At 44.6% G+C, this 24,898-nt stretch overlaps 1 protein-coding gene across 1 annotated transcript; it reads left to right on the plus strand.

The window, feature by feature from the left end:
- The first annotated feature begins 11,340 nt into the window (after positions 1-11,340).
- LOC146975023 (olfactory receptor 5AC1-like) lies at positions 11,341-12,297 on the plus strand. Its single transcript, XM_085798784.1, has one exon. The coding sequence runs from the start codon at positions 11,353-11,355 to the stop codon at positions 12,295-12,297; it is 945 nt and encodes a 314-aa protein (XP_085654910.1). The 5' UTR covers positions 11,341-11,352.
- Positions 12,298-24,898: the final 12,601 nt, after the last annotated feature.

Consider the following 24,898-nt stretch of genomic DNA (forward strand, 5'->3'; position numbering starts at 1 on the left):
TTAGTGCTTATGATTAGTAAAACATTTTTAACTGTGTTGATAAACTAGATACTAATGAGTATTCATGTGTTAAATCAATTCAGTATTTCATGCTTAACTAATGCTTGTGTGTACTCATTATGAAGTGTTACCGGATATTGTGTAATATTACATGACAGAAACACAGAACATGAGACCCAGGATGTCGTGTCTCAGTCATCAGTCATCTGAATCTGACAGGGATTTAATGAAATATCAGGTCAGGTGTCTGAAAGGTTCAAAACAAAGGACAAGGTGACAGGTTGTGGCCTTCATCCTACTCTGTTGAAGGAATTCAGCTGGTGTCCATGCACTTTGGAGTGAGGTGTAATAACCTCAGAAATAAAATTAAAAAAACAGCAACTGCACAGCAACTATCATATTGAAAACCCTGAATGAATGGATGAATGGATGAATGAATGAATGAATGAATGAATGAATGAATGAATGAATGAATGAATGGATGGATGGATGAATGAAAATTTATTCTGGCCCATTTACATTTACAAACAAAGTAACAAGAGCAGAATTAAACATTTGTTTATTTTAAATGAAAGTGTGAAAAGCTTATTTTAGTCCACCCTCTTGCTTCATAAAGCAAAGAAAAACAACATATTCCTACACACAGTGTTTGCCTGTTTAATAATATTAAGTGTTTAATAATATTAAACAGGCAAGGTTGCATGTGTATAATTGTACATAATAGTGTACATGCAGTATATCCTGTATGTACTGTACATGCACATCTATCAACATACAGTACTCACATTAATTTTATCTAGTTGGACTACATGATTTAAAACTTACAGAACTATTATCCCAGGGTCATCCCCCTTACTGAACATCTGTTTGTGTCTTTGGTTTTGTAAATAGAAATGCTCCTCTCAAGTTGTATTGACAGTCCCTCATTTTAAACACCCACTGGGTGTTAATTGTCTATTTTTCACTTTATACATGGTTTGTATTTTATTGAAATATACTAAGTCTATACATTTAAGTAAGTTTTGTTGGATACATATTTGATTGGTTATATGCGAAGATTTGTGTGAATTTTAAGTGTGATGATAAAGACAGAAACAAACTCTTGATAAAATACTGGATTCCAAAATCTTACACATGCAACCTTGCCTGTTTAATAACCTAATCTAAAAATACAATGGCTCTTATAGTCCAGTGGCTCAACCGCTTTTAAAAACTTTCATTCAGTTTCAGTAATTTCCTTTTCTTTTATGCTGTGCACTACATTGTATGGCAAACAGTGACCAACAGATGGAGCTAAACAACTATGAAATTTACTTCGACCATAGTCGTCCTCTAGTCCCCAGGCCAGATACATTTCTTTATTTCTTTTTTTTAAGTATATGTTTGGCCTTTTTGCCTTTACTTGATAGTACAGTTGAGAGAGACAGGAAACGGGGAGGCAGAGAGAGAGGGAATAACACGCAGCAAAGACGCTGCCTGAGTCGGGATTCGATACGCTGGCTACAGCGAGGTCTGCGTCAGATAAATAAAAGTATAGTTGAGAAAGAAATGCTTAGTAGATCCTTCCTTTGTTTTATAGAGAGCCTAAGCGGAAGCAGGAAGTAACGGTCACCATGGGACCTCAACTCTGAAAAACTCGCCATTCAAATGAACGGGACTGAAAATTTTATTTCGTGATCCGTTTGAATTGTGCCATGAGAAAAAAATATGACCTCTACCTGTTTAAAACATCACGTTTCCTCCCGAGAAATCAGCCGTTTGTTGTAAAGCTATTGTAGAATAAAATTCAGAAGAATCTGTAAGCAGAAAGACTACAAGTCGCGTAGGTGACGTCACACACCAAATGCCGCCCTTTCCTGTGTCAGTTGGTGACGTATTTTCTGTGGGACACAGATCTGTAGTCCTAGAGCGTCTTTACACAAAATACATTCTTCTGTTGCCGTTTTATGATAAACGGCTGATTTCTCGGCATGAAACGTGATGTTTTAAACAGGTAGAGGACATATTTTTTTCTCATGGCGCAATTCAAACGGATCACGAAATAAAATGTTCAGTCTCATTCATTTGAATGGCGAGTTTTTCAGAGTTGAGGTCCCATGGCGCCGTTACTTCCTGCTTCCGCTTAGGCTCTCTATATCCAAAATCAGCAATGGACGGTGACAGCAGAAAAATTGTATTCTATACTGTACTGTACTGGACTAGTACAATACGAGTCCAGTAGTTAAACAGATCAGTGTCAGTAATAAGTCAGTTTGTTTGATAAATTTGTGACACAAAATACAGAATTACTTATGAGTCCGTATCACCAAACCCTGTTTCGAGGTCTAATTTTAAGACACTTACGAATACAATTTGCAAGGATGGTGTACTCGTGGGTGGTGTCCGACCGGTTGTGGTGATTTTTTGTCCCAGTCCAGCCCTGGACACAGACAGTATGGGCCAGGTGTTGGGTCTCTGGGTACATAATCAAGGAACCATGTTGTGTTTTCTGCACTTAAAGTGAACATGAAGCTAAGTTGATGGACTTGGAAAATTTTCAAACTTGCCATCCTGGACACAACTTACTTACAGTAACAACTGTACAAGGAAACAACTTGACAATTAAACAGCCTCTTTTTTCACTTGAAGAAATTGATTAAGTTTTAATTTACAACACAACTGTCTGATGTGGGTGTGAAGGAGCAATAAAGTTCCCCTTTGAACTTTTAGAATTTTAAATTGTCATTAAACTTTGATGGACTTTGTGAACAATAAGCTACGACTGCTGTAAAGGTTTCATCACTGTGTTCCAGTTACCACGGCAGTCTGTAACCAGTGGAAATGATTCTGAAACAAACGCAATCATTAATGAGGTCCACTGTGAGCTGCCTCCTAACAAAACACTTAGAGCAGTTTCTGATGGTAATTAACCCTGTGGGAGCAGAGGGAGGCCCAGTAATAGATGTTGATCAGAGATGAGAGGATAACACTGGTGCCAATGAAAGCTCCTGGGATCTACAGGGACTCGCCTCACTGACAACGCAGACTGAACCTGTGTCTGCTAATTACACACTTTACAACATGAAATTTTGTCCATAGCAAGAATCTACTGTACTGACCAAGTTTTATTAAATTTACTGGTACCAAGAAGATTTAGGATAATAGAGTACCATTATTTGTATTTGACCACAGTACAACGCATTTCCATCAGCCTGCCTCTATGTCTGTGAACCAAATTGTATAATAGTCCACTGCAATGAAACGTCACTGAACAACAGTTCTACTCCAAAGTAGATGTTCCTGTTTCAGAGTACATGTCCTACCAACTGGATGAGCCTGGACAAGTTTAATTGCAGTTCCTTGGTCATCAATGGGTGCAAGATGACAACTAATGTAGCAACTAATAATGTAATAATGACTTATAATGCAATACGATCTCATAACTTAAATGTAATAAAAGTTAATAATTTAATAATTGGCTCATAATGTAATAAAATCATGAGCGCATAATGCAAAAATGGCTTTGTTGTAATAATGTAATAACTCATTAGGAGCCTTACCGAGGCCGCTCATAATGTAATAACAGCTCATAATGTGATAATGGCTCATATTGTGAGAAAAGTGTTGCATTTTCATAATTTTTACCCCCTGCAGGGTGTAAAAGGAAAAAAAGCTTTTTCACCTTTCACACAATATCTGCAAAGCATGGTGGATCATTGGCCAACTAAGATGCCATATACCTCCACCCCCAGTACACGGCAGGCCACATGAACAGAAAGAAACAGCTGCTTGTTAAAACATACTCATTTTTACAGAAATAGGGGAGATCAGGGATAGTTGAAACACAGGGCGGTTGGAACAACTCAAATTCCTCCAATCAGAAAAAAGCTAAATTGATGACACTCACTCTGCACATTCTCAGATTGCCTTCTTGCCTGCATACAAGGAGCCACAACTGAAACACTGAGAGGAATTTGTCTTCAAGAGTTTGTTTTTTAACGTAACAATTTTGATTTTTTTTTAAAATCAGATGTATTTTTTGGATACAGTAATGAATATAACATTGAATATCTCATAACTCAATCTGTTAGTACTGAAATCACTGACTTAAGCTAAATAGAAATGGCTAACGTGTTAAATTAGCATTCAATCTAGATAGCATGAGGGAGAACCATGGCTGGTGACACTGGGACAGTTGTAACACCCTGTTATCGCCTGTTACCATCCTGAATCTTGGGGTATTCACACTACCAGCTATAAAAGCCACAAAACAGCCAATGGTGGCCAGCTCTGTCTTTCACCCTGTTAATTGGAGATGTGTTTCGTTGACTCTCTGGACACTTTCTGTTCTCTATCGTCTCGAGACATTCCATATGTACGGGATATGACCCCCGCTGCTTGTCAGGGCACGTGGATATTTCTTTAAGACACACCGGCTTGCCCGGCCACGCCCTATTGCGTAGCTAAAGCACCTGCGCTGGCGTGTAATCACTGATTGTTTGATCTCCACGTTGTACGTCAGGGTGCTGTGTCTCACAATCTGAAAAGTTATTGTTGAAAGAGAAGCAGAGGATATAGCAGCTGAATCCGCTTCTGTAATCGGCGTCTGTCACTGGCAGCCTCCCTGGATTGCTGTATCTGAAGCTCTTTCTGTCTGTCCTTTCAAAAAAAAAAAAAAAAACATAGCCAGTCGGGCCGGAGGTCCTCTGGCTCCCAGCCGCGGTGGCTGTGTTCCTCCCGGCATATTGCTCGCGGCTCGTGAGCTAACGCGCTCGGTGGATACACGCGGACTGCGTCCGGTACTGTGCTCTCTCCCCAGCGTATTGCTCGCGGTTCGTGAGCTGACGCGCTCGGTGGTTGAGTACTGACTGGGTCGGCAGTGTCTCTCATTGGCGTATTGCTCGCGGTTCGCAAGCTGACGCGCCTGGTGGATTCACGGCGAGCATTGTAGCTGTGTGGTTGAGCCGGAGCTCTTCGGCTCCCAGCCTCAGCAGTGTTCCCTCACCGGCGTATTGCTCGCGGCTCGCAGGCTGATGCGCCCGGCGGCGAACGTCTGCCCCCCCTCCAAAAGTTCAAGCACTCTCCCCCCATCATAAGCGTACGGCTCCCACAGTGGCCGGCAGAGTACACTCACAGAGCAAAAATAAATCCAAGTTAGCTGCCGTGCTACAGGCTACCTGTAAACAGGAAGTGCGGTACTTCCGGTTTCCGGTCCCTGGTAATATGGCACGCCAGGAGGGGAGGGGCCGGGCTCTGGGTCCAGTGATCTATCGCCAGCTGGTGTACACAGACGCGTCCACGTCAGGGTGGGGCGCCGTTCACGAGGGCTGCGGGGTCAACGGTGTTTGGACCGGCCGGTGGCTGGGTCAACACATAAATATCCTGGAGCTAAGAGCGGTTCTCCTCGCTCTGCGTCATTTCTCGCCGAGGCTGAGAGGTCACCATGTCATTGTCCGAACCGACAGCACAGTGACGGCCGCTTATATCAACAGGCAGGGGGGGCTGGGCTTCCCCGCCCTGTGCAAGCTGGCAACCGTTTTGTGGCAGTGGGCTCACCCGCTCTTCCTCTCGCTCAGGGCCGTGCATGTGCCAGGAGTGTTGAACTCCGCGGCAGACATCATGTCGAGGGGGGGTCCCCGACCGCGAGAGTGGAGACTTCATCCGGAGGTGGTCTCCGAGTTGTGGCGTCGCTTCGGCAGGGCAGAGGTCGACTTGTCCAGGGAGTCGGCGCATTGCCCACTCTTTTTCTCCCTGAGGAACGACAGCCCCCCGATGGGTTGGGATGCTCTGGCTCATCCGTGGCCCCGAGTTCTGCTCTATGCCTTCCCTCCCTTCACTCTTCTCCAGCCTCTTCTCCGATGAGTTCTGGTGGAGCGTGTGCGGGTTATACTTGTGGGCCCCCTGTGGCCCCACATGGCATGGTTTTCGGCGATTCCACCTCTGCTGGACGGGGCGCCATGGGAGCTCCCGCACCGGAGGGACCTGCTCTCCCAGCAGGGCTCAGGCTGGTGGCTTGGCCCCTGAGAGGGACAGGCTCCTGGCCTTAGGGTTGCCGGAACCTGTGGTGGTGACCATCCAGCATGCCCGGGCTCCCTCCACGAGGGCTGCCTATTCCTACCGGTGGCAGATGTTTGGCACGTGGTGTGGGTCTCGCCAGGTAGACCCCCACTTGGCCTCAGCGCAGGAGATACTGCAGTTCCTGCAGTCCCAGCTGGAGGCACAGAAGGCTGCTGTAACACTGTGAGGGTTGGTGGCAGCAATCAAAGCAGTGCGTATCCGTTGCCCTGAGTGCGGAGGACTGCATCCTCATTTCCCGGTTTCTCCGGGGGGCCCAGAGACTTACTGTGCGCTCCACCGGTCCTGCGGTTCCTCCTTGGGACTTGTTGATGTTGTCCTTGGGGCCCTTCAACGCCCTTTGAACCCCTTGGGGATACTGATTTGAAATGGCTTTCTGTGAAGACCCCCTTCCTGCTTGCCGTCACCTCGGCCAGGAGGGTGAGTGAGCTCCAGGCCTTGTCAGTCCATAGTGACTGTTGCCGGTTCTCCCAGGACGGTTCGGTTGTGGTTCTCCGCCCCAACCCGGCCTTCCTGCCGAAGGTCCTCACTGAGTTCCACCTGTCTCAGTCGGTTGAACTCTGGTCTCTCTCCTCTCCAGTCTCTGGCAAGGAGCCAGAGCGGGGCCAGTCTGCCCTGTGCCCGGTCAGGGCCTTGACCGAATACATACGGCGGCACGGGCTGTCCGGAGGTCTGACTAGCTGTTTATCTGTTACGACAGAGGGCGTCTAGGCAGGCCTCTGTCGAAGTCTAGGCTGTCTCACTGGGTTGTGGCCGCTATTCAGCAGTGCAGTCGGGGGTGCCTGCTCCACCAGGGGTCCGGGCTCACTCCACTCGGGGTGTGGCTGCCTCGTGGGCCTTATGGCAGGGGGCCTCTCTTGCCTCCATATGCTCTGCCGCCACATGGTCGTCCCAGTCCACTTTTACCAGATTTTACCGCTTGAATGTGGCCACCAGCCCCTCCTTCGGGGAGCGGGTGCTGGGCGTGGCCCGACGGTAATTTGCGTGTCTCCCCTCAGCCTTGCGTCTCGCGGGCTGAGTGTGCGGCTGCTCTGTGGCCGGGCTGGCCCCTGTGTCTTAAAGGTCTATCCCGTACATATGGAATATGTAATTGAGTGGAGAGATAGTCTCGAGACGATAGAGAACGTATGGTTACATTGTAACCTTGGTTCTCTGAGCGAAGAGACTATCTCTCCAGTCCTTAGGCCGCTCGGAGACACGTTTCGATCAAACTATCAGTGATTACACGCCGGCGCAGGCGCCTTATAGCTACGCAATAGGGCGTGACCGGGCAAGCCGGTGTGTCTTAAAGAAATATCCACGTGCCCTGACAAGCAGCGGGGGTCATATCCCGTACATATGGAATATGTAACTGAGTGGAGAGATAGTCTCTTCACTCAGAGAACCAAGGTTACAATGTAACCATACGAGCTACAGAGGCTTGACTTACTGTAGCTAGCATGACATCAGTTAACAAAATAACCTAACCACAGCTAGCCAAACGAGGATGGTGAAATGTGATTGGCTTATGCTTCATCACGTCATTAAAGCGAAGAAAAAAGTTGTGGACAGCACTCTTTATGTAGTGTCACACCTGTACCTGTCACACGTGACAAGTGTCAGGCTTCAGCTTCATGTCACAGGCCTCCATTGATACTGACATGTTTTTTTTTAATGTACCATAAAAAAGGTAATGGTTATCTGAACATTAATTAATTAACGAACAACATAAATGCTATGTAATATGTGCCTATTTGAGTACTGTTGATTAATTATTTACTGCATAATAATTTAGCCTTGTAGACAAACATACTTTGTTTAACAACATGCTGACCTGCAAACAGTACAAGTGAGCCACAGCGTTTTCAAAGGCCCAAACTAACTAAGATGGGTTCCAACTTGTGGCTCAACTTTATACATCTTACATAACAAAATGTGAGAATGCAATTACTACTAAATAATACTTTAGTTTGCTAAAGCACTGAACCCCATGCCTTTTGCTTTATTTGCACCTTTATGTAGGAGGTAGAATTATGATGCATATTATGCAACACTTTTCTCACAATATGAGCTACAATATTACATTATGCATTATGCACTCATGATTTTATTATTAATAATGAGCCGATAATTGCATTGTCAACTTTTGTTACATTTAAGTTATTACATTATGAACGGCCATGAGCTTTTGAAGCTACATATAAAACAACTGGTCGGCTCTGTTTCCACCAAGGCTCAGAGGAGCATGGAGGAGCAGGCTGAACTGGTTTGGAGGCAAGAGGAGGTGAAGTAGGCAGAACCTTCACTGTTTGCTACTACTTCATTTACCAGAAATGCAGCAACAGAAGCGGGTAGTGTGAACCTGGAGAAATTCATATCATCTGTCCTGGGTTACATCATCAATGTTACAACAACAAAAACCATCACCATCCTCCCCAACCAGAATCCCTGGTTGAATGCCAGGTTGAGGTGTAAGCACAGGACTCTGCATTGTGGGCTGAGGAAACCTGTCTAAAGAGGAACTTCTTGACTAACAGGCCACAGGCTGTTAGAACTAGCATCACCTCATCCTCAGTTAATCCTCAGTCGATGTGAGGGTCTGAGGGCAGAGGATGTTGTTATGATGCTGTGTAAAGCCTGCATGTGACTTGTGCCATCATCTCACTTCCCTTCACTGACTTCTTAATAGGACTAGTTGTTATAGATCCCAAAGTAAATTAATCAGCACAGCAGTTGAGGTCCTCTTGGGTGGGGTGGACTTAGGCACTGATCGTGCGGTGCCACCAGCTCGACACATCATCAGTTGTGTGCCCCAGCTTCATCAGGTGTTTCGGCCACTTAACACAATACACCCTCTGCTGGGGTTGGCCCACCACAGGCTGATCAGACCTGGGTGAGTGTCAAGCGGTGGCACCGCACGGTCACTTGGCAGCCCATGTTGCGTCCCTGCGTTTCAGCCACAGCCAGTGACTGCTCCGCTCTGCTGCAGCGGCAAGTTCTTTGATTGCCTTCCGTTGGGCCTGTCCTCTGATCCCCACCTCCTTCAGGAGCCTTGTGGTGGACCTTGCTACAAAGCCTCTGCAGCCGACCTCCACTGGCCACACCTTCACGTTCCAGCCTCGCCCCTCTGCTTCAGCTGCTAAGTTGGCATACCGCAGCCTCTTCCGTTCAAATGCCTCATCGATGGCATCCTCCCACGGGACAGTCAGCTCAACGATGAAAACATGCCGGCAGGATTTGGACCAGAGGACCAGGTCTGGTCGCAGATTGGTTGCTGCAATTTCGGGTGGAAAGGTGAGCCTCTGGTTGAGGTCCACCCGCATTTCCCAATCCCGGGCTGCGCTCAATGGGCCAGATTCCGGGGGAGATGACTTGGTCCGCCGTTTCTCCCCTTCCCGGACAAACATTTTCTGTGGGACGGTAGACTGGGCGTTTAGAGGAATGGCATTGGTGGATACCCTCTTGTTCTCAAGTTCGGCAGCCAAACACTTTAAGACCTGGTTGTGGCGCCAGGTGTATCTTCCTTGGGTCAGGCTGGCTTTGCAACCCACCAAGATGTGTTTGAGGGTTGCTGAGGCTGCACATTGGTGACAGGCTGGGTCCTCTCCATACCAAAGATGAAGGTTGGTTGGAGAAGGCAGGACATCATATGTGGCTCTTATGATGAAACTCAACCTGTTAGACTCCATGCTCCACAACTCGTTCCAGGTGATTTTCCTCCTCTCCACACCCTCCCACTTCATCCAGCGGCCTTGCTGAGCTTGGGAGACTGCTTTGGCACACCTAGCTGCTTCCTCCTGATGGCGCACCTCCTCCACTACCATGTGCCGCCGTTCGGTTGGAGTAGCCTTTTGCCATGTGGGTGTTGTTGCTTCCAAACCAAGCCCCCCTCTGCCATGTTGGACGTGCCCCACTATATCCCGGTGTCTGAGGGCGGTCTTTGCAACTGCGACTGCTGCAGATGGCTTCCATTTCCTCCCCGTTACTAGGGTTGGAGCAGCACCTCTGACGAAAGGATCTCGGGATTCTGTGAGGGTCATCTCCAGCCTTGTTTTGGCACATTTGTACTCCTCCACCATGCTTGAGATTGGTAGGGAGAGGGCTCCGTTGCCATACAGGCCAATGCTACTAAGGCATTTTGGCAGTCCAAGCCACTTCCTCACCTGTGCATTCACCAGTCTCTCTAGTCGATTGGCGTGGGACAAGGTGACCTCATAGATGGAGATTGGCCACATAAGACGGGGCAGCAGTCCAAACTGAAAGCACCACAGCTTTAATTTCCCCGGGAGAGCAGTGTTGTTAATCTGCTTGAGGCCCGTGATGGTATCCTGCCTGAGTTGTTCCACCTGCTTCGAGTCTTTAAGTTCTGCACTATACCAGCGGCCAAGGCTTTTGATTGGCTTCTCCAGAACTGTTGGTATTGGCTCGCCGTTGACGTGGAACCTCTCATTTGCAAGTTGGCCTTTGACAATGGAGATACTGCGAGATTTGCTGGGTTTTATCTCCATTCGTGCCCATTTGATGTTTCCTTGGAGTTTATCCAGCAGTCGCTTGGTGCATGCGCTTGTTGTTGTAATTGTCGTGATAAACTATCAGGCTGCAGCAGAGTTGCTGTAGCTCTACACTGTGGCCACAGCTGGTTTCCTTTTTATTGCCTGCAGATGACAGATATTAAATAGTCTGCTGTGCCGCTCCTTGTGAAAAACATTTAAATACAAATATTTGATTTAATAATTATTTCTTTGGTAAATGACTGTGCCCTTTGAGGTGTCAGATTATAAGGAATTAATGGACTTGGCGGAAGCACCATACACTAGACATCAGAGAAAAAAAAATCAATTTCATAAAAAATTATAAGACTTTAGATTTATTGACATAGTCCCATGCCCATGAATGACTGCAATGGCATAATAATTTTCCTGTTACATCACAAATTATGTAATGCCAACTGATTCCCATGATATAAAAATTCATCTATAAAAAGTAGTGGATCTTTGCTGCTGATGGTGAACCAACTTGTTGTCATAACCGATTAACCTAGATAACAAAGGAGGTATTACTGTATTGCAAGCATAACTGTTGATAAAAAACTGATTTTCATAATTTCTAAATGTCATCAAAATGTGTGTTAAGATGTTTAACTTTGCTTGTCTCATTGTTGCAGCTGTCCGCCAGAGAAGATTGTGTTTTGTTGTACAGTCAGTATTGTCATTTGATATCAGGAATAATTTTTTTATCAAGAATGCATTATGCTAACTAAATATTAACTTTTATGATCATATACTAACAGAATGTTGCAATTTTTGTTCTTCCAGCTTGATGGAAAACTACACCTACAACAGCTTCACACTCCAACTGGAAGGTTTAAATGTCTCCAAGGGCTTTGTCTACCCTGTGTTTCTTTTTATCTTGTTCTCCTACTTATTTATAATTATTGCAAATGTCGGTATTGCAGTTTATGTTTTCATAGACAAAAACCTTCACCAGCCCATGTATCTGCTTTTTTCTAATCTAGCAGTCAATGACATTCTTGGAAGCTCTATCATTCTGCCCCGTTTGCTTATAGACATACTGCGTCCTACCGCTGAGCATCTCATCAGTTATTACGAGTGTGTGAGCCAAGCTTTCGCTGCACATATGTTCATGACCACTGGACGGACTGTACTCATGATTATGGCCTTTGACAGATATGTAGCCATCTGTAATCCCCTACGTTATTCTGCCATAATGACCAACAGGATGTTAGTGAAGCTGACGGTTTCTGCCTGGGGAGTGGCCTTTGTTCTGGTCGGGATTCTGCTGGGTCTGACCATAAGACTGAGCCGATGCAGGACTCTGATCAGAAGCTCTTACTGTGACAATGCTGGGCTGTTCAAACTCTCTTGTGAGAGTGTATTCATCAACAACATGTATGGCCTCACTTTCACTGCCATCCTATACACAGGGTCTATAGGCAGCATGGTTCTCACCTACACCAAGATTACAGTAGTCTGTCTGACCAGTAAGAACAAGTCTCTGAACAGAAAAGCTTTGAAGACCTGCAGCACTCATCTGCTTGTGTATCTGATTTCATTGCTCAGTGGTTTTACTGTCATTGTTCTCCATCGTTTCCCACAGTATGCTGAGACCAGAAAATTTGTCACTATTTTGTTAATTATTATCCCTAGCAGCCTGAATCCCATTATTTATGGCATGCAGTCTAAGGAAATAAGACATTTTTTATCTAACTTGTTTCAGTCCAAAAAACTTTTGTCATCAAAATGAAGAAGAATTTCTAGATTTGTTTTTGTTTTTTTTGTTTTTTACATATACTGGACCAACTAAAATAACATGTGTATAAAATGTGTAGCTGTATAGATATCACACTTAAAATGAGGAGGTTTCTCACCTGAAGAGACACATGATATTTTCTGTGTAAAAACATACCTCACTGACAACACATAATCAATAAGTTGCCACTGATTGCATACTCATCCACATATTGTAATACCTGACCTTTCCTCTGATCTAGCGCCATCCTTTTCTGTTCAAATGTGACACACATGCATTTTAACAAGACGTGTATTTTAAGTTTTATATAAATAAGGTGTATTGTAATAGACTACACAAACCATAAAACTTGTGAGTTGAATGTCTTCCTAACTTTACATCTGTAAACTTATTCTGTAGGCCTTCTGTCCAGGTACTTTTGTTCAGGGCTGTTTTGGGTTTGGCCTGCTTAATAACCAGTAAAGCAGAATCTTGCTAGAGCGTATAGTGATATTTTAGATAACAGTACACTTCTAACTTAGTGGCAACAGATTGGATGAGACCTCTCAGCAAGATTCAAATAAAAACAGTGCATCCAATTTGGTGTGGTAGATTTTGATTGGTTTCATCTCAATACCTGAAACACCTTTGAAATGAACTGGTACACTGACTGTGAGCCAGGCCAGTGAGGTTCCAACATCTAAAGGAAAGTCTTTTGGATCAAACACTTCCACAGGTTCAGAGGAAGTGGACATCATAAGATGGACAGGAGAATCGGAGAGAGAATTGTGAAGACAGCAGGTCATTGTACAGGTCTCTCCAGATACAAGGCAAGGACAGTTTATTAGAATAGCCCATTTTTACAAACGGGTTGTCTCAAAGGGCTTTACACAGCATCAAAACAACATCCTCTGACCTTAGACCCTGACATCAACTGAGGAAAAACTACATAGAAAACCCATAACGGGGAAAAATGGGAGAATCCTCACGGTGAGCAACAGAGGAGGGATCCCTCAACCAGGACAGGCAGATGTGCAATAGATGATGTATGCAGACAAGACAACAGTTTACAACATGGAATATGGGATAAATGGGGACTGTTCAGTCAAAGAAGAGCGGATGATGGCAGCTCTGGTGGGCAGACTGGGCCATATACAGGGAAAGTAGGGAGAGCAGGCCAGTGCTTTACAGATAAAACATCACAGAAAAAGAACAAAAACAGAAAAAGAAAAACCCATGCAAACCCCCCTCCCTCTGAGGTCACATGACCCACAATCAATCAAAAATAGCCCATAGTCAACAGCAGTGCACCCACCAAAACAGTAAAAGCACAGATTCACAAGGTACAATACAAATTATTTTATAAATAAGTAAAATGTGCTTGCAGTACAAATAAATTGTTAGAATAATTAAACAAGAACAGGAAACAGTTAAGAGTATACCAACCTATAAAAGTGGGTTTTAAGACGTTGTTTAAAAACTGCAGTGGAGTCAGCTGATCTAACACTAAAAGGAAGGCTGTTCCAAAGCCGGGGAGCCAGAGCTGAAAACGCGCAGTCACCCTTTGTTTTCAGTTTGGTTTGAGGAACAACTAAAAGATTCTGATCAGCTGATCTAAGAGGCCTGGTTGGGGTATAGGGGGTTAAAAGTTCAGTAATATATTCAGGTGCCAGGCCATGAGTGGCTTTATATGTGAGTAATAAAATTTTAAAATTAATTCTAAAAGTAACAGGCAACCAGTGAAGTTCTGCTAAAATCGGGGTGATATGGCAGGACCTTCTGGATTTTGTCAGTAATCTGGCTGCTGAGTTTTGGATGAGTTGTAGCTGAGAGACTGAGGAGGAGTTTAAGCAGGTAAAAAGAGAGTTACAGTAATCCAGGCGTGAAGATATAAAAGCATGAATAACTTTCTCTGTGTCATTTACATTGAGCATGTGTCTTATCTTGGAGATGTTTCGTAACTGATAAAAACAAGTGCGTGTGATATTTTTGATGTGATGCTCAAAGGATAACTGACTATCAAAAATGATTTTAGATTTACTGCAAGTGAATTTAGTGAGGACTGTATCTCTACCTTGTGATGTTCTGGGCCAAAGATGAGGACTTCCAGTCCTTGACAAGTGATATACTCTATGCTCTGAGCCGAGGAGAAAACATTTATCGTATCCTACAGTTTTTATCCAATGAGGAGAGAGAATGGCATGCAGGGCTGTGTGTGCAGCCAAGGGACGCCGTGAATGTGGCGACGTAGGGACGAGGACTGTTATGGTGCGTTCAAGGAAACTCGTATTTTTCCGACCGTGAAGTCGTACCAGTTCGATCTGGTACGAGTTCACCGGTCGGAAGTTCCGAGTGGCCGTTATAGTGACTTTCACCGGTAAAACAGGTCGGAAAAACACGAGTGGGTTGCCTGGAACGCTACAAAGTCGTAAGTTGTGACTTGAAGCTGTAATTGAAGAGCTCTTTTCCAAAACGCGGTAAACGCCAAATTTAAAAAAAATTAGTTTGCCACGCCATTTTGCTGTGTACTGAGCCTATTCACTGCTCCATCAACGTCTCACGTCAAATCGCTACATTTCCCTGTTTAAAAGGCACCGCAAGATGCAGTTCTTGCAAGATGCAGTTTCCCTCCAAACCGCGATAAGTGCCAAGTCTATTTTTAGCCAAAACGCGACATCTCCTCCCTCTCCTCAGAATTCTATGAGCAGCTCCATGCAGTCCAACATGGCGGTGCCCTGAACCCAGGTCTGTTTTCAGTCATTCATTCAGTAGTTTCTGGGTTCTGTGTTAATTACTGTATCTGTTTATGTGGTGGACACTGTGCCGTTAAGTATACCCCCACAGCCCCCGCATACCGTACGAGCCCCGCCCCCGCCTGTAACGCCGGGTGTCCTCCGTATCAACGATCGATTTTTTTTTTTTTTTTTTTTTTTTACAGCAAAGACGTAGTTTTGTTTACAGCAACATGTGCTCACATCATGATAGCGTCTGTATTTTGACAATTAAAACTTCCATAGTCCATAGTTCTCTTTGTTTAACATGTAAAGAGACAGACATCATTACCGCCCCCCTCCCTCCCCCCGACGTGCGCACACGCACACACACACACACACACACACAGAGAGAGAGAGAGAGAGACACACGCAGCACCTCAGTGATGTTCTCATGTCATGTTGGTTGGTTTTTCAATACAGAAACCATCAATTTTTGTTTTTTTAAATGTGGATTTATAGCGTTTTGAGAAAAAATAAAATAAACTTTGAGTTTTTAATCAACAATATTGTTGTTTGATTTAATAATCATTGTTCAACATGTCCAGACTGAGCCAACAATCATTTTAACAGGATAAATTGAATATTAACAAAATGGGTGGGTCTAGGTAAAAAATGTCATTTTCTGGAAAACTATTAAAATGGATTTATAGCGTTTTGGAAAAGAACTCTTCAATTTACGATTTCAAAAGCCTGCCTGGAACGCAGCATTGGCGAAAACGACCGGACCACTTACTTCTGCTTTAAGATAGGAGGAGAACCAATCCAATGCCACTCCAGTGATTCCAGACCATTCTCTCAGTCTCTCAATGAGAATTCCATGGTCAACGGTATCAAATGCTGCACTTAAGTCCAGCAGCACTAGGACAGAGCAGTGACCAGAATCTGCAGCCATTAATAGATCATTTGTGACACGAAGCAGAGTGGTTTCAGTACTGTGTTGCTTTCGAAAACCACTCTGGAATTTTTCAAAGATGTTATTGGTCTCAAGTACTTCTAAGAGTTGAGTTAAAACTACTTTCTCTAAGATTTTTGAAAAGAATGTCAGTTTAGAAATAGGCCAATAGTTCTTTACATCTGCTGGATCCAATGTGGGCCCTTTCAGGAGCGGCTGAACACATGTAGTTTTGAAGAGATCAGGCACACATCCAGATGTAAGGGACCTGTTCACAATAGTAAGCAAGTGAGGGGCCATGACATCCATCAGTTCTATCACGAGTTTGGTATGAAGGGGGTCAAGTGGGCATGATGACCTGCCCATTTGTGACACAGTGTCTGTGAGGTCCTCTCTTGATATAGGAGTAAAACAGTTTAATAAAACTAGACTGGGACCAGAGATAACTGTGGACACTGTGTGGACTGGTATTTGTGCTCTGATAGTATTAATTTTATTAATGAAGAAAGTAAGGAATTTTTCACAGTCAGCTGGAGATGAAGCAGCTACTGTACAGTTGTTTGTGGGGGATTAACCAGGTTGTTGACGGTATTGAATAGAGCATGTGAGTTTTGCTGATTGGTAGAGATGAGCTGTGAAAAGTATTGGCTTCAAGCTTCTTTTACTTTGGTATTATAGAGTTGTAATGAGTATCTTAATGACTCCAGATGTACAGTATTTGACAATTATTTGATTTCCACTTCCTTTCCGTTTTTCTGCATTCTCTTTTAAGGGCCCGAATGTCTTCTTTTATCCAAGGGGTTGGTTTTGTTGTTGATTTTAGCTGGGTTTTTATAGGAGCAACCTTGTCCAGGGTGGATTTACATAGACTGAAGAAAGCATTAGTGTGGTTGTTTAGGTCTTAGACTGTCAGCAGTACTGTTAAGAAAAGGGAAATGAATGAGTTAACTGCATGCTCGTTGATATTACAGAATTTCACTTTCTTTTTACCGTTTATCTCATCAATTTGAGCGTCGGCGTCAAACCTAATACACATGTGATCTGAAATTAGAAGGTCACTGATGAGAGGATCATTTACTTTTAGACCCAAAGTAAATACTAAGTCTAGAGTGTGGCCATGGTTGTGGGTCGGGCCATGCACATGTTGAACCAGGTTATAAGATTCTGTGATATTTAAAAATGCTTTAGAGCTATGATTAGAAGTATCGTCTATGTGAAAGTTAAAATCCCCAGTCAAGAATCATAGTCAAGAACAATGGATGATAAAAGTTCTGAGAATTCTGTTAAAAACACAGGATTCATTTTTGGTGGGCGATAAATAAGAAGGCAGAGTATAGGTGGGACACAGTTTAATTTAAACGAGCTTCAAAGCTGGATTGATTGCCCACTTCAATAGGGCTGCATTTAAATGTGTCTTTAAAAACAGGGGTTAAAGTTCTCCGTCGCCACGACGGATTTCCGTCAATGAGAAAAAATGAGGGGAGAAAAAAAAGGCTACACGTGTTTTTGTTGTGGTTTACTAACGCTGCTCTCAACCAATAAAACTAATAAAACTAGCCAGGACCGTTGTATTAACCTAGTGGTTCTCAACGGGGAGGTGGGGGGGGGGGGTGCAAGCACAGGAGGGGAGGGTGGGGGTCGGCTCCCGGTCGGTAATTTCTCCCGCTAATCAGTGAAGTAAAAAAGTAAGAGTGTGGGGAATATTTTTCGCACTATCTGGCAACCCTGGCCGGCCTGCACGTATGAGCCCGGTGACGTGACTGTCACTCGCTGGAGGCAGATACCGGTACGTAGTAGCGTTGGGTCTCCTGCCGCTGTTGACACCGGCATGAGCGGACCTGTTGGTCCATATGTTGGTCCGCCGCCGCGGACGTGGCGGCGCGCATTCGGTTTCGTTTTTTTTTTTTTTACCGTGCATGTCCGCGGTGCACCGCTGCACGGACAAATAGCAGAGGAAACGGGCCCTTGAATGGCTGGTCCAGACCCCTAGATTAATGCCTTGAGATTTGTTTTTGCTCCCCACTAGACCAGTTCTGAGTTCAGTTTAAGTTTCATACACTCCAGCCATTCTTGCCTTGTTGCTTTACAATGATAGGAACCTCAGTCAGTAGGCCTACTCAATGTTTTTTTTTTCTATCTGAAACAGAGTACACCAGAACACCAGAGTACACCAGAATGCTTCATTTATGTGTTAAAATCACAATTTTTTGGGGGGTGGGCTGGGCTTCCCAAAAAAAAAAATCAGTCAAAAGATTTTTTTTGCTTTAACCCCTGTAAAAATGACAGCTAAACTTCCACCACGGCCACTGGTTCTGGGAGCGGTGAGAGATTTATTATTTGGGGGGCATATCTCAATAAACTGACTGAATTTGCCAGGTTGGAGCCAGGTTTCAGTTAGAAATAAAAAGTCTAGGCTAATAGAGGAAATTAAGTCATTTAATATAAAGGTTTTGCCTGATAAAGATCTTACATTGAACAAAGCACACTAAATTTAACATCCCCGTAACGCGGAGAGGGCAGCGGGCCGGAAATAATCAACTGCTTTCCGGTGTCCAGCAGAGTGTCAATGAGGCGGGTGAAATCAGCTTTGAGGTCCTCTGACCGCTCGTTCTTGATGTCGTTCACACCTGCCTCGAGGACCAAGGTGGAGACAGATCTGTACTGGTCGCTCAGGTGCAGAGCAGAGGATTTAATGTCATTTACAGAGGCACCCGGGTGGCAGAAAGTTTTCCCACCGAGCACCGCTACATGCCTGACCAGCGATGTGCTGATCACAAGCAAAGAGGGGGGACGTTGCACCTGGGAGTCCACTCCCGACCTCCGTGGGGACCTCTGGAGAGATGGATCCGATGGTGGAGACCCCTGGGCTGCCATCTGGTGTGGTGGCTGAGTGGGCAGCGAGGGGTCACCAGTGCGACGAGCCGTGGATCTCTGTGGAGCAGGAGTAAACACAGGCTGGGATTACCTGCAAGTCTTGCTGCGGGGGAAGCGCCCATATGCAGGTGCAGGTGATGAAGAAGAAGAGGGCCGTGTCTCGTCTTCCAGCGGGGGGAAGTCAGTGATACTGAGAACGTCATTATTTATTTATTTTTAAGATGGATGTTAAAGTGGGGGGGTGCAGGAGCAAAAGAGGGAGGACTTATTTTTCCTTTATCGGCACCCACTCGGATCCAGTGCTCCGGGTAAGATGGTGTGGAGCTGGCAGCGGCTTTTGGTTTCGCTCCGAGCTCTGTCCAGGTGTCATCAGGAGCGGTGGCCGGCAGAGGGGCGTCAGCAGTCGGATGGCGAACGATGTCACCGGGCACATCAAAGGACGCAGCGGCTTCACCGGCGACAGGGAGGGGGCCGTTGATGTCGGACATCCGGGAGTCACTTTGTGCGGGGCCGAAGGTGATGGTGTCCATGAAGTTTTCTGCCGCCTGGATCTGGTACAGATTGGATATCCTTCTCTCCAGTTTGGCAATCTTGTCGGACAGGCGGACACAGCTGAGACAACCAGGCTGGGACGGGGAGGTGAGTGGAGCCATTTCTGCGCGGTGATGAAAGCTGGGGAAAAGAAACAGCTGTGGCCAGTAACTTTGTCTTGAGGAATAGGGTGAGTTGCTACTGGTGTTGTTATTGTTATTGTTGTAGGAGGATAGGGGCGCAGAGTGAAACTTACACACGAGGGCTTCACTAAGAAGCCCACTGCGTAGAGAAAACCTTAGGTCACTTTAGTAGATGTATGTAATGTTAAGTTTGTGGAAACAAAACTTACAGACACAGGTCCAGAGACTGGACCTGCTGCGGTGGTTTAGCATCTGGAAGCTGGATCAGTGTCGGTGCTTTCCAGCCAGTTGAAGCGTCAGTGCAGCTCACTCCAGGGTCATCCGATGTAGAAATGGTTAAAATGACCATAGAAATTGGTTTTAAAGGCAGTTTAAGAAGTAGTTACAGGGAGACAAAATGCTCCTAAACGCCACGCATGCGACGCATGCGCCCAGTAGTTAGAGGAGACTGTGCTATCCCCTACAGACGTACCACCTTCGGTCAGGCTGCTCTATCCGTCATGGGTTGCAGGACATGGAATAGCCTGCCGCTCACAGTCAGAGAATGCACCACACATATTACCTTCAAAAAGCATTTAAAAAACTGGTTGCTATCGACCCAGACCTGCACCCACTATTAGAAATGTATACTTATTTCTGACTGATGTATTGCTGTTATATGATTGTGTTGATGTTGTTATTACTGTAATTTTGCTGTGTTGTTACTATTACTACTACTATCATTACTATTATTATAATAACTAACATAGACAAAATAGCAATATGAATAATGCCATCACTAGTCATAGGTCGATTATGTGTATGTGTATATGTATGTGTATGTATGTATATATTAAGGCGGGCTTACACTGTACGATTTTGCCACGATTTTCTCGTCCCAGACGAGTCGCAGCCTAATTTGCATAATCTTAGAGGGATCGCGGGGTCGTGAGCATAATCAATGTATGGGGTCCTACGTCACGATTCTGCACATACGACAAGTTTTTACCATGACAGATTGTTTTAGCACAGAGCACAGAGCCTTTATGAACCTGAGTGTGATGCTGAACCTCGTCAGATGGAGTTAGAACGGGCAGAGAGAGAGAGGAGGGACAGGGAAGTGACAAGCTGAAGTTAGACCACAGCTGTGACAGACAGGGTGACCGGGTGATGATCAGTAATGCAGCGCAGTCCGTGATGGAAGATCAGCCCGACAAATGTACACACACTATTAATCAGCAATTGAGGACGATTATTTTTTCTTGCCGTTACAGTAGGAAATAGCGAGCCTACACACCAGCCACTTCCACTGTGCTCTGGCTCCTGATCAGCTGAATTTTTAAACAAAGTGCAGGCGAGAGAGAGAACTAGCGGCTCCTCTGACAGCTGCAGGTGAGCTGCAGGTGAACTACACGTCAGCTGGCTGGAGAGCGCCGCTCTCTCTCTCTCTCTCTCTCTCTCTCTCTCTGCAGCACCGGCCTTGGAGGTGATGCGCGCTGTCTGTGTGTGTGTTTGTCGGTCTGATCTTCCACATGGACTCTACTATATAGGAACCAACATCAGGAACCAATGTCAATCTGATGTTTACAATCGAGCAATTATAGAGCAGCACAAATCTCAGCGGCATCGCAGGGTAATCGTGGTGGAGCGCAATCGTAGAACAACGTGCAATTAGTGGGGGTCTGAGACTGACCTGAGACGTAGGACTGAAGAGGGAAGCTCGTGCAGTTTGAGATGTGAACAGACGAATAGTCGTGCAGTGTAAGCCCGCCTATATATGTATATGTATGTATGTGTATGTGTATGTGTGTGTGTGTGTGTGTGTGTGTGTGTGTGTGTGTATATTTATGTATATATATACGTATATATATATATATTCAATAGTATTATCACTTATATTATTATATTACTTTTAGTTATTCATAGCAGTGCAAGTGATTAAATTATATCCTTAGACCTATCATTGTAACACAGCTCAATTAGACATTACTCCCAGGACCTTCTAAGCACTTTGATGATTGTAAGCACTTTATCTCATGACACGGTTGCACTTTTGTACTACTGTCGTACTACGGCACTGAATCTGTATTATTATGTATTGTACTGTAAACTGAATGCTGCTATTTTATAACATGCTTTTGTTTTTATTTATTGTATTTTGTACCAGAGAACATCTATGTATGGGACAACGGATGGAAATTAGCCTGTGGCTACAATCCGGCTTGTTTACGATTTTATGTTTCGTTCATGAACTTGCACTGTCCCACTTCAAATAAATTGAATTGAATTGAATTGAAAATGTATGTTTTTGTTCATGTTTGGACACCATGGATGGATGCTATGTCATTAACAAATTGTTAGATTATGACCACTACATCTCATGAGAGTATGTAATATATTTATGTGTGTGCGAGAACCTGTGTGTATGAGTGTGTGTGTGTGTGTGTGTGTGTGTGTGTGTGTGTGTGTGTGTGTATAAAATGTGTGGGTCTGGGGGGTGCCCATGATTTGTGTATATTCATTATTTTCTATAAAAGGTGTAGTATTCAAACTTTGACAAATTTCCTCTATACGTCCATGCTGGGCACAAGTTTTGTGCAGAAGGCCTCACATGATGTTCAGTGTCCAACAGCCATGTAAGGGATGACACATTGGGCCCTAGTTTGCTGGCGCAGCGCAGGTGGCGCAAGGTAGCGCAGCCGGTCTAATGCAAGTTTCGACCAGCGCAGCCTAGCGCAAAGTAGGGTTGCCACCCGTCCCTTAAAATACGGAATCGTTCCGTATTTTGAAATAAAATAGTGCGTCCCGTTTTGAATCAATACGGGACGGGCTTTGTCCCGTATTTCCGAGTTGTCATGAATGCTGCATCACTTCGCACGTGTTCTGTAAAGATCCAGCATTTGTCAGAACTACAACAAAGCAGAGATCTCTCTGTAGGACACTTTCTATCCATCGCTCTTTCACCGTTATTGACGCTCTCTCTCTCTCTCACACACACACACACAGAGCAAAGGGCGCATGCATGACATCAGTGCGCGGTAAAAGCGAACTCATACGGTCCGAACGCGGACCCCCCGCGCCCCCCTCCCTCGTCGGACAATCGGACCACCCGCCACAGTCTCCTTGCTTTATGTATCCATAGATGTAAACACGTCCTCGTGTTGTCTTTTTTTGTTGTTGTTTTTTTTTTAAATCCACTCCGCTGCTGCTCTCTGCACCCGGACGCAGCACAGCAGCAGATCGTAAGTGAGGGTGATGTCCTGCACCCCCGGCTTAAAAAAAAAATCCTAGAGGAAACACTGCTCTGCTCCATGACTATACTAAATAAATGTGCCTATTCAAAATCACTGTGCTAATATTTCAGTGTGCACTCATCTGTCTATTTTCCAGGTTAAAGCAAACTGATGTGACATAGTTTTTCCCCTCCAAAAAAAAAAGATTATTTAGAGCATTGGTTCCCAACCTTGGGTCCGGGGGCGTCAGAGATGTCAGGGGGTCCACAGAGCTTTGTCTGTTCTGAGGTTGTGAGGTTATCAAAATTAGATTTGTGCATATTGATATTTTAAAATTCCAATAACACATCCAATTGGATAATCAAAATCATCAAAATCAATAGGAACAAAAACCTACATACAACCTACCTGCTTATAGGGACGTGATAACAATTATGACACAACAAAGGAAAATTGACATAAAGACAAAATAAGGATGGCACAAAATAGAATAAAAAGGCTTGTCTTTGACAAAAGCAGGGGGGGGGGCTTTGAGGAAAAAAGGTTGGGAACCACTGATTTAGAGGAATGTACACCAGAAAGAGTATCTGAAGAATTTAAATAAGAGAAGTGTTCAGAGGTGTTTTTTTTGTAAATGACTAATCGTCAACCAAAAATTAATCGTTAGATTAGTCAAAAAAATAATCGCTAGACTAATCGACTAATCGAAAAAATAGTCGATAGATTAATCGGGAGAAAAATAATCATTTGGGACAGCCCTATTTTATATTATTATTAGCTACATAAACAAAAGCAAACTAACTCAGTGGGTGCTGTTTATTCGTCTGACCTGCTGTTGCTGGTAGCCTATGCAGCTGGTCTTGAACTGGTCTGAACATTAGCACAGTGTTATTTCTGATCATTTTGTGCAGATGCATTTTTATTTGATTTGCATACATTTCAAACCGTGGTAAATCACTGTTAATAATAGGCTTTATGCACAGCTCCACTACTTCCTGAACTTAAACCACCCAGTCCTCCCATTAAGATGGCCAGCTCTCTGACTATTGAGGTCAGACACACCTGGATTAATCAGTTTGTCCAATAATACATACAGGAAATAAAGGAACTTGTTTAAATGTTCAGGAAGTAGTGGATCTGTGCATAAAGCCTATTAGGCTGTTGTGAGGAATCATTCCATGTGTAACATGTGACAGCCTCTTCACATAGGCTATAGGCATTAATATGTATGACTATTATATTTAAGTGGGATATTGCAACTTTATGTTTTGGATCAAACAAGTAGGCTAGCCCGTCCTGGCCTTAGCTACGTCAAGTGATAACCTCAATAAGGTGCACTGTACCTGCCCCCATTCCAGTTTAAAATATGTGTTAATACAAGAAATTGAACGTGTACAAAATACATAGGCCTACATGAAAAGTGATGCGTTTTGACCCGTGTCACCCCCCCCCCCGTCGACATTTGGTTGAGTGTCCCTTATTTTCACAACTCAAAGGTGGCAACCCTAGCGCAAAGTCAGATTGGAAGATTGGCCGCGCAGCAGGGGGAGGCGTCACAGATTCTGCTTGGTGCAGTGGAAGTTTTGTGCGAAAATGTCCCGCCGAGGTTGCGCTGAAAGCTCGCCACCTCCAACCAGGTCTAATCTCAGCGCAGGGCGAAGCGCAGCAGGTGCAGTGGAAGTTTGGCTGACTGACCTGCAGTGCACACACGTCACCAAGACCTCACAGGCAGGTTTCCACAGTTCCAGACACATTTCAATGCAATAAATATCCCCAATAACCACTATTTAATGCAACTAACGGAATCAACACGTGGATTTATATCTATATAGATTGTCCCGTCACATCTGACATCAGATCAAAGCAGAGATCAAAGGCTGTCGGTGCGTAAAGGAAACTCCACCTGAATTAACACAGCAGGGACGAACTGGCACTGAAAAGCAGCTGTGGATGTCCCAAAAGCAGGACTGTGAGGGTGGATGACTGCATGTCGCTGCTGTGTTGAGATACCACTCTGCCCTTGTGATGATCGCTGTATTTATTTATTTACTTATTAATTCATAAGCGCGTGCGACCGCATCACGCAGCCGTAATGAAAAACAAAACACAAATCATCATCTCTCTTAGTCCACCACAACAGCCTCGGTATCAGATAGTCAGTATATAGCCTACTACAGTATACTCAGCATC

Source organism: Trachurus japonicus, chromosome 14 (genome assembly GCF_045865225.1).
Source record: "Trachurus japonicus isolate A0001 chromosome 14, Traja_1.0".
NCBI classification, from domain to species: domain Eukaryota; kingdom Metazoa; phylum Chordata; class Actinopteri; order Carangiformes; family Carangidae; genus Trachurus; species Trachurus japonicus.

What these genes read in the sequence shown, in the direction of transcription:
- LOC146975023 (XM_085798784.1), top strand. Translation starts at nt 11,353, where the DNA reads ATGGAAAACTACACCTACAACAGCTTCACACTCCAACTGGAAGGTTTA.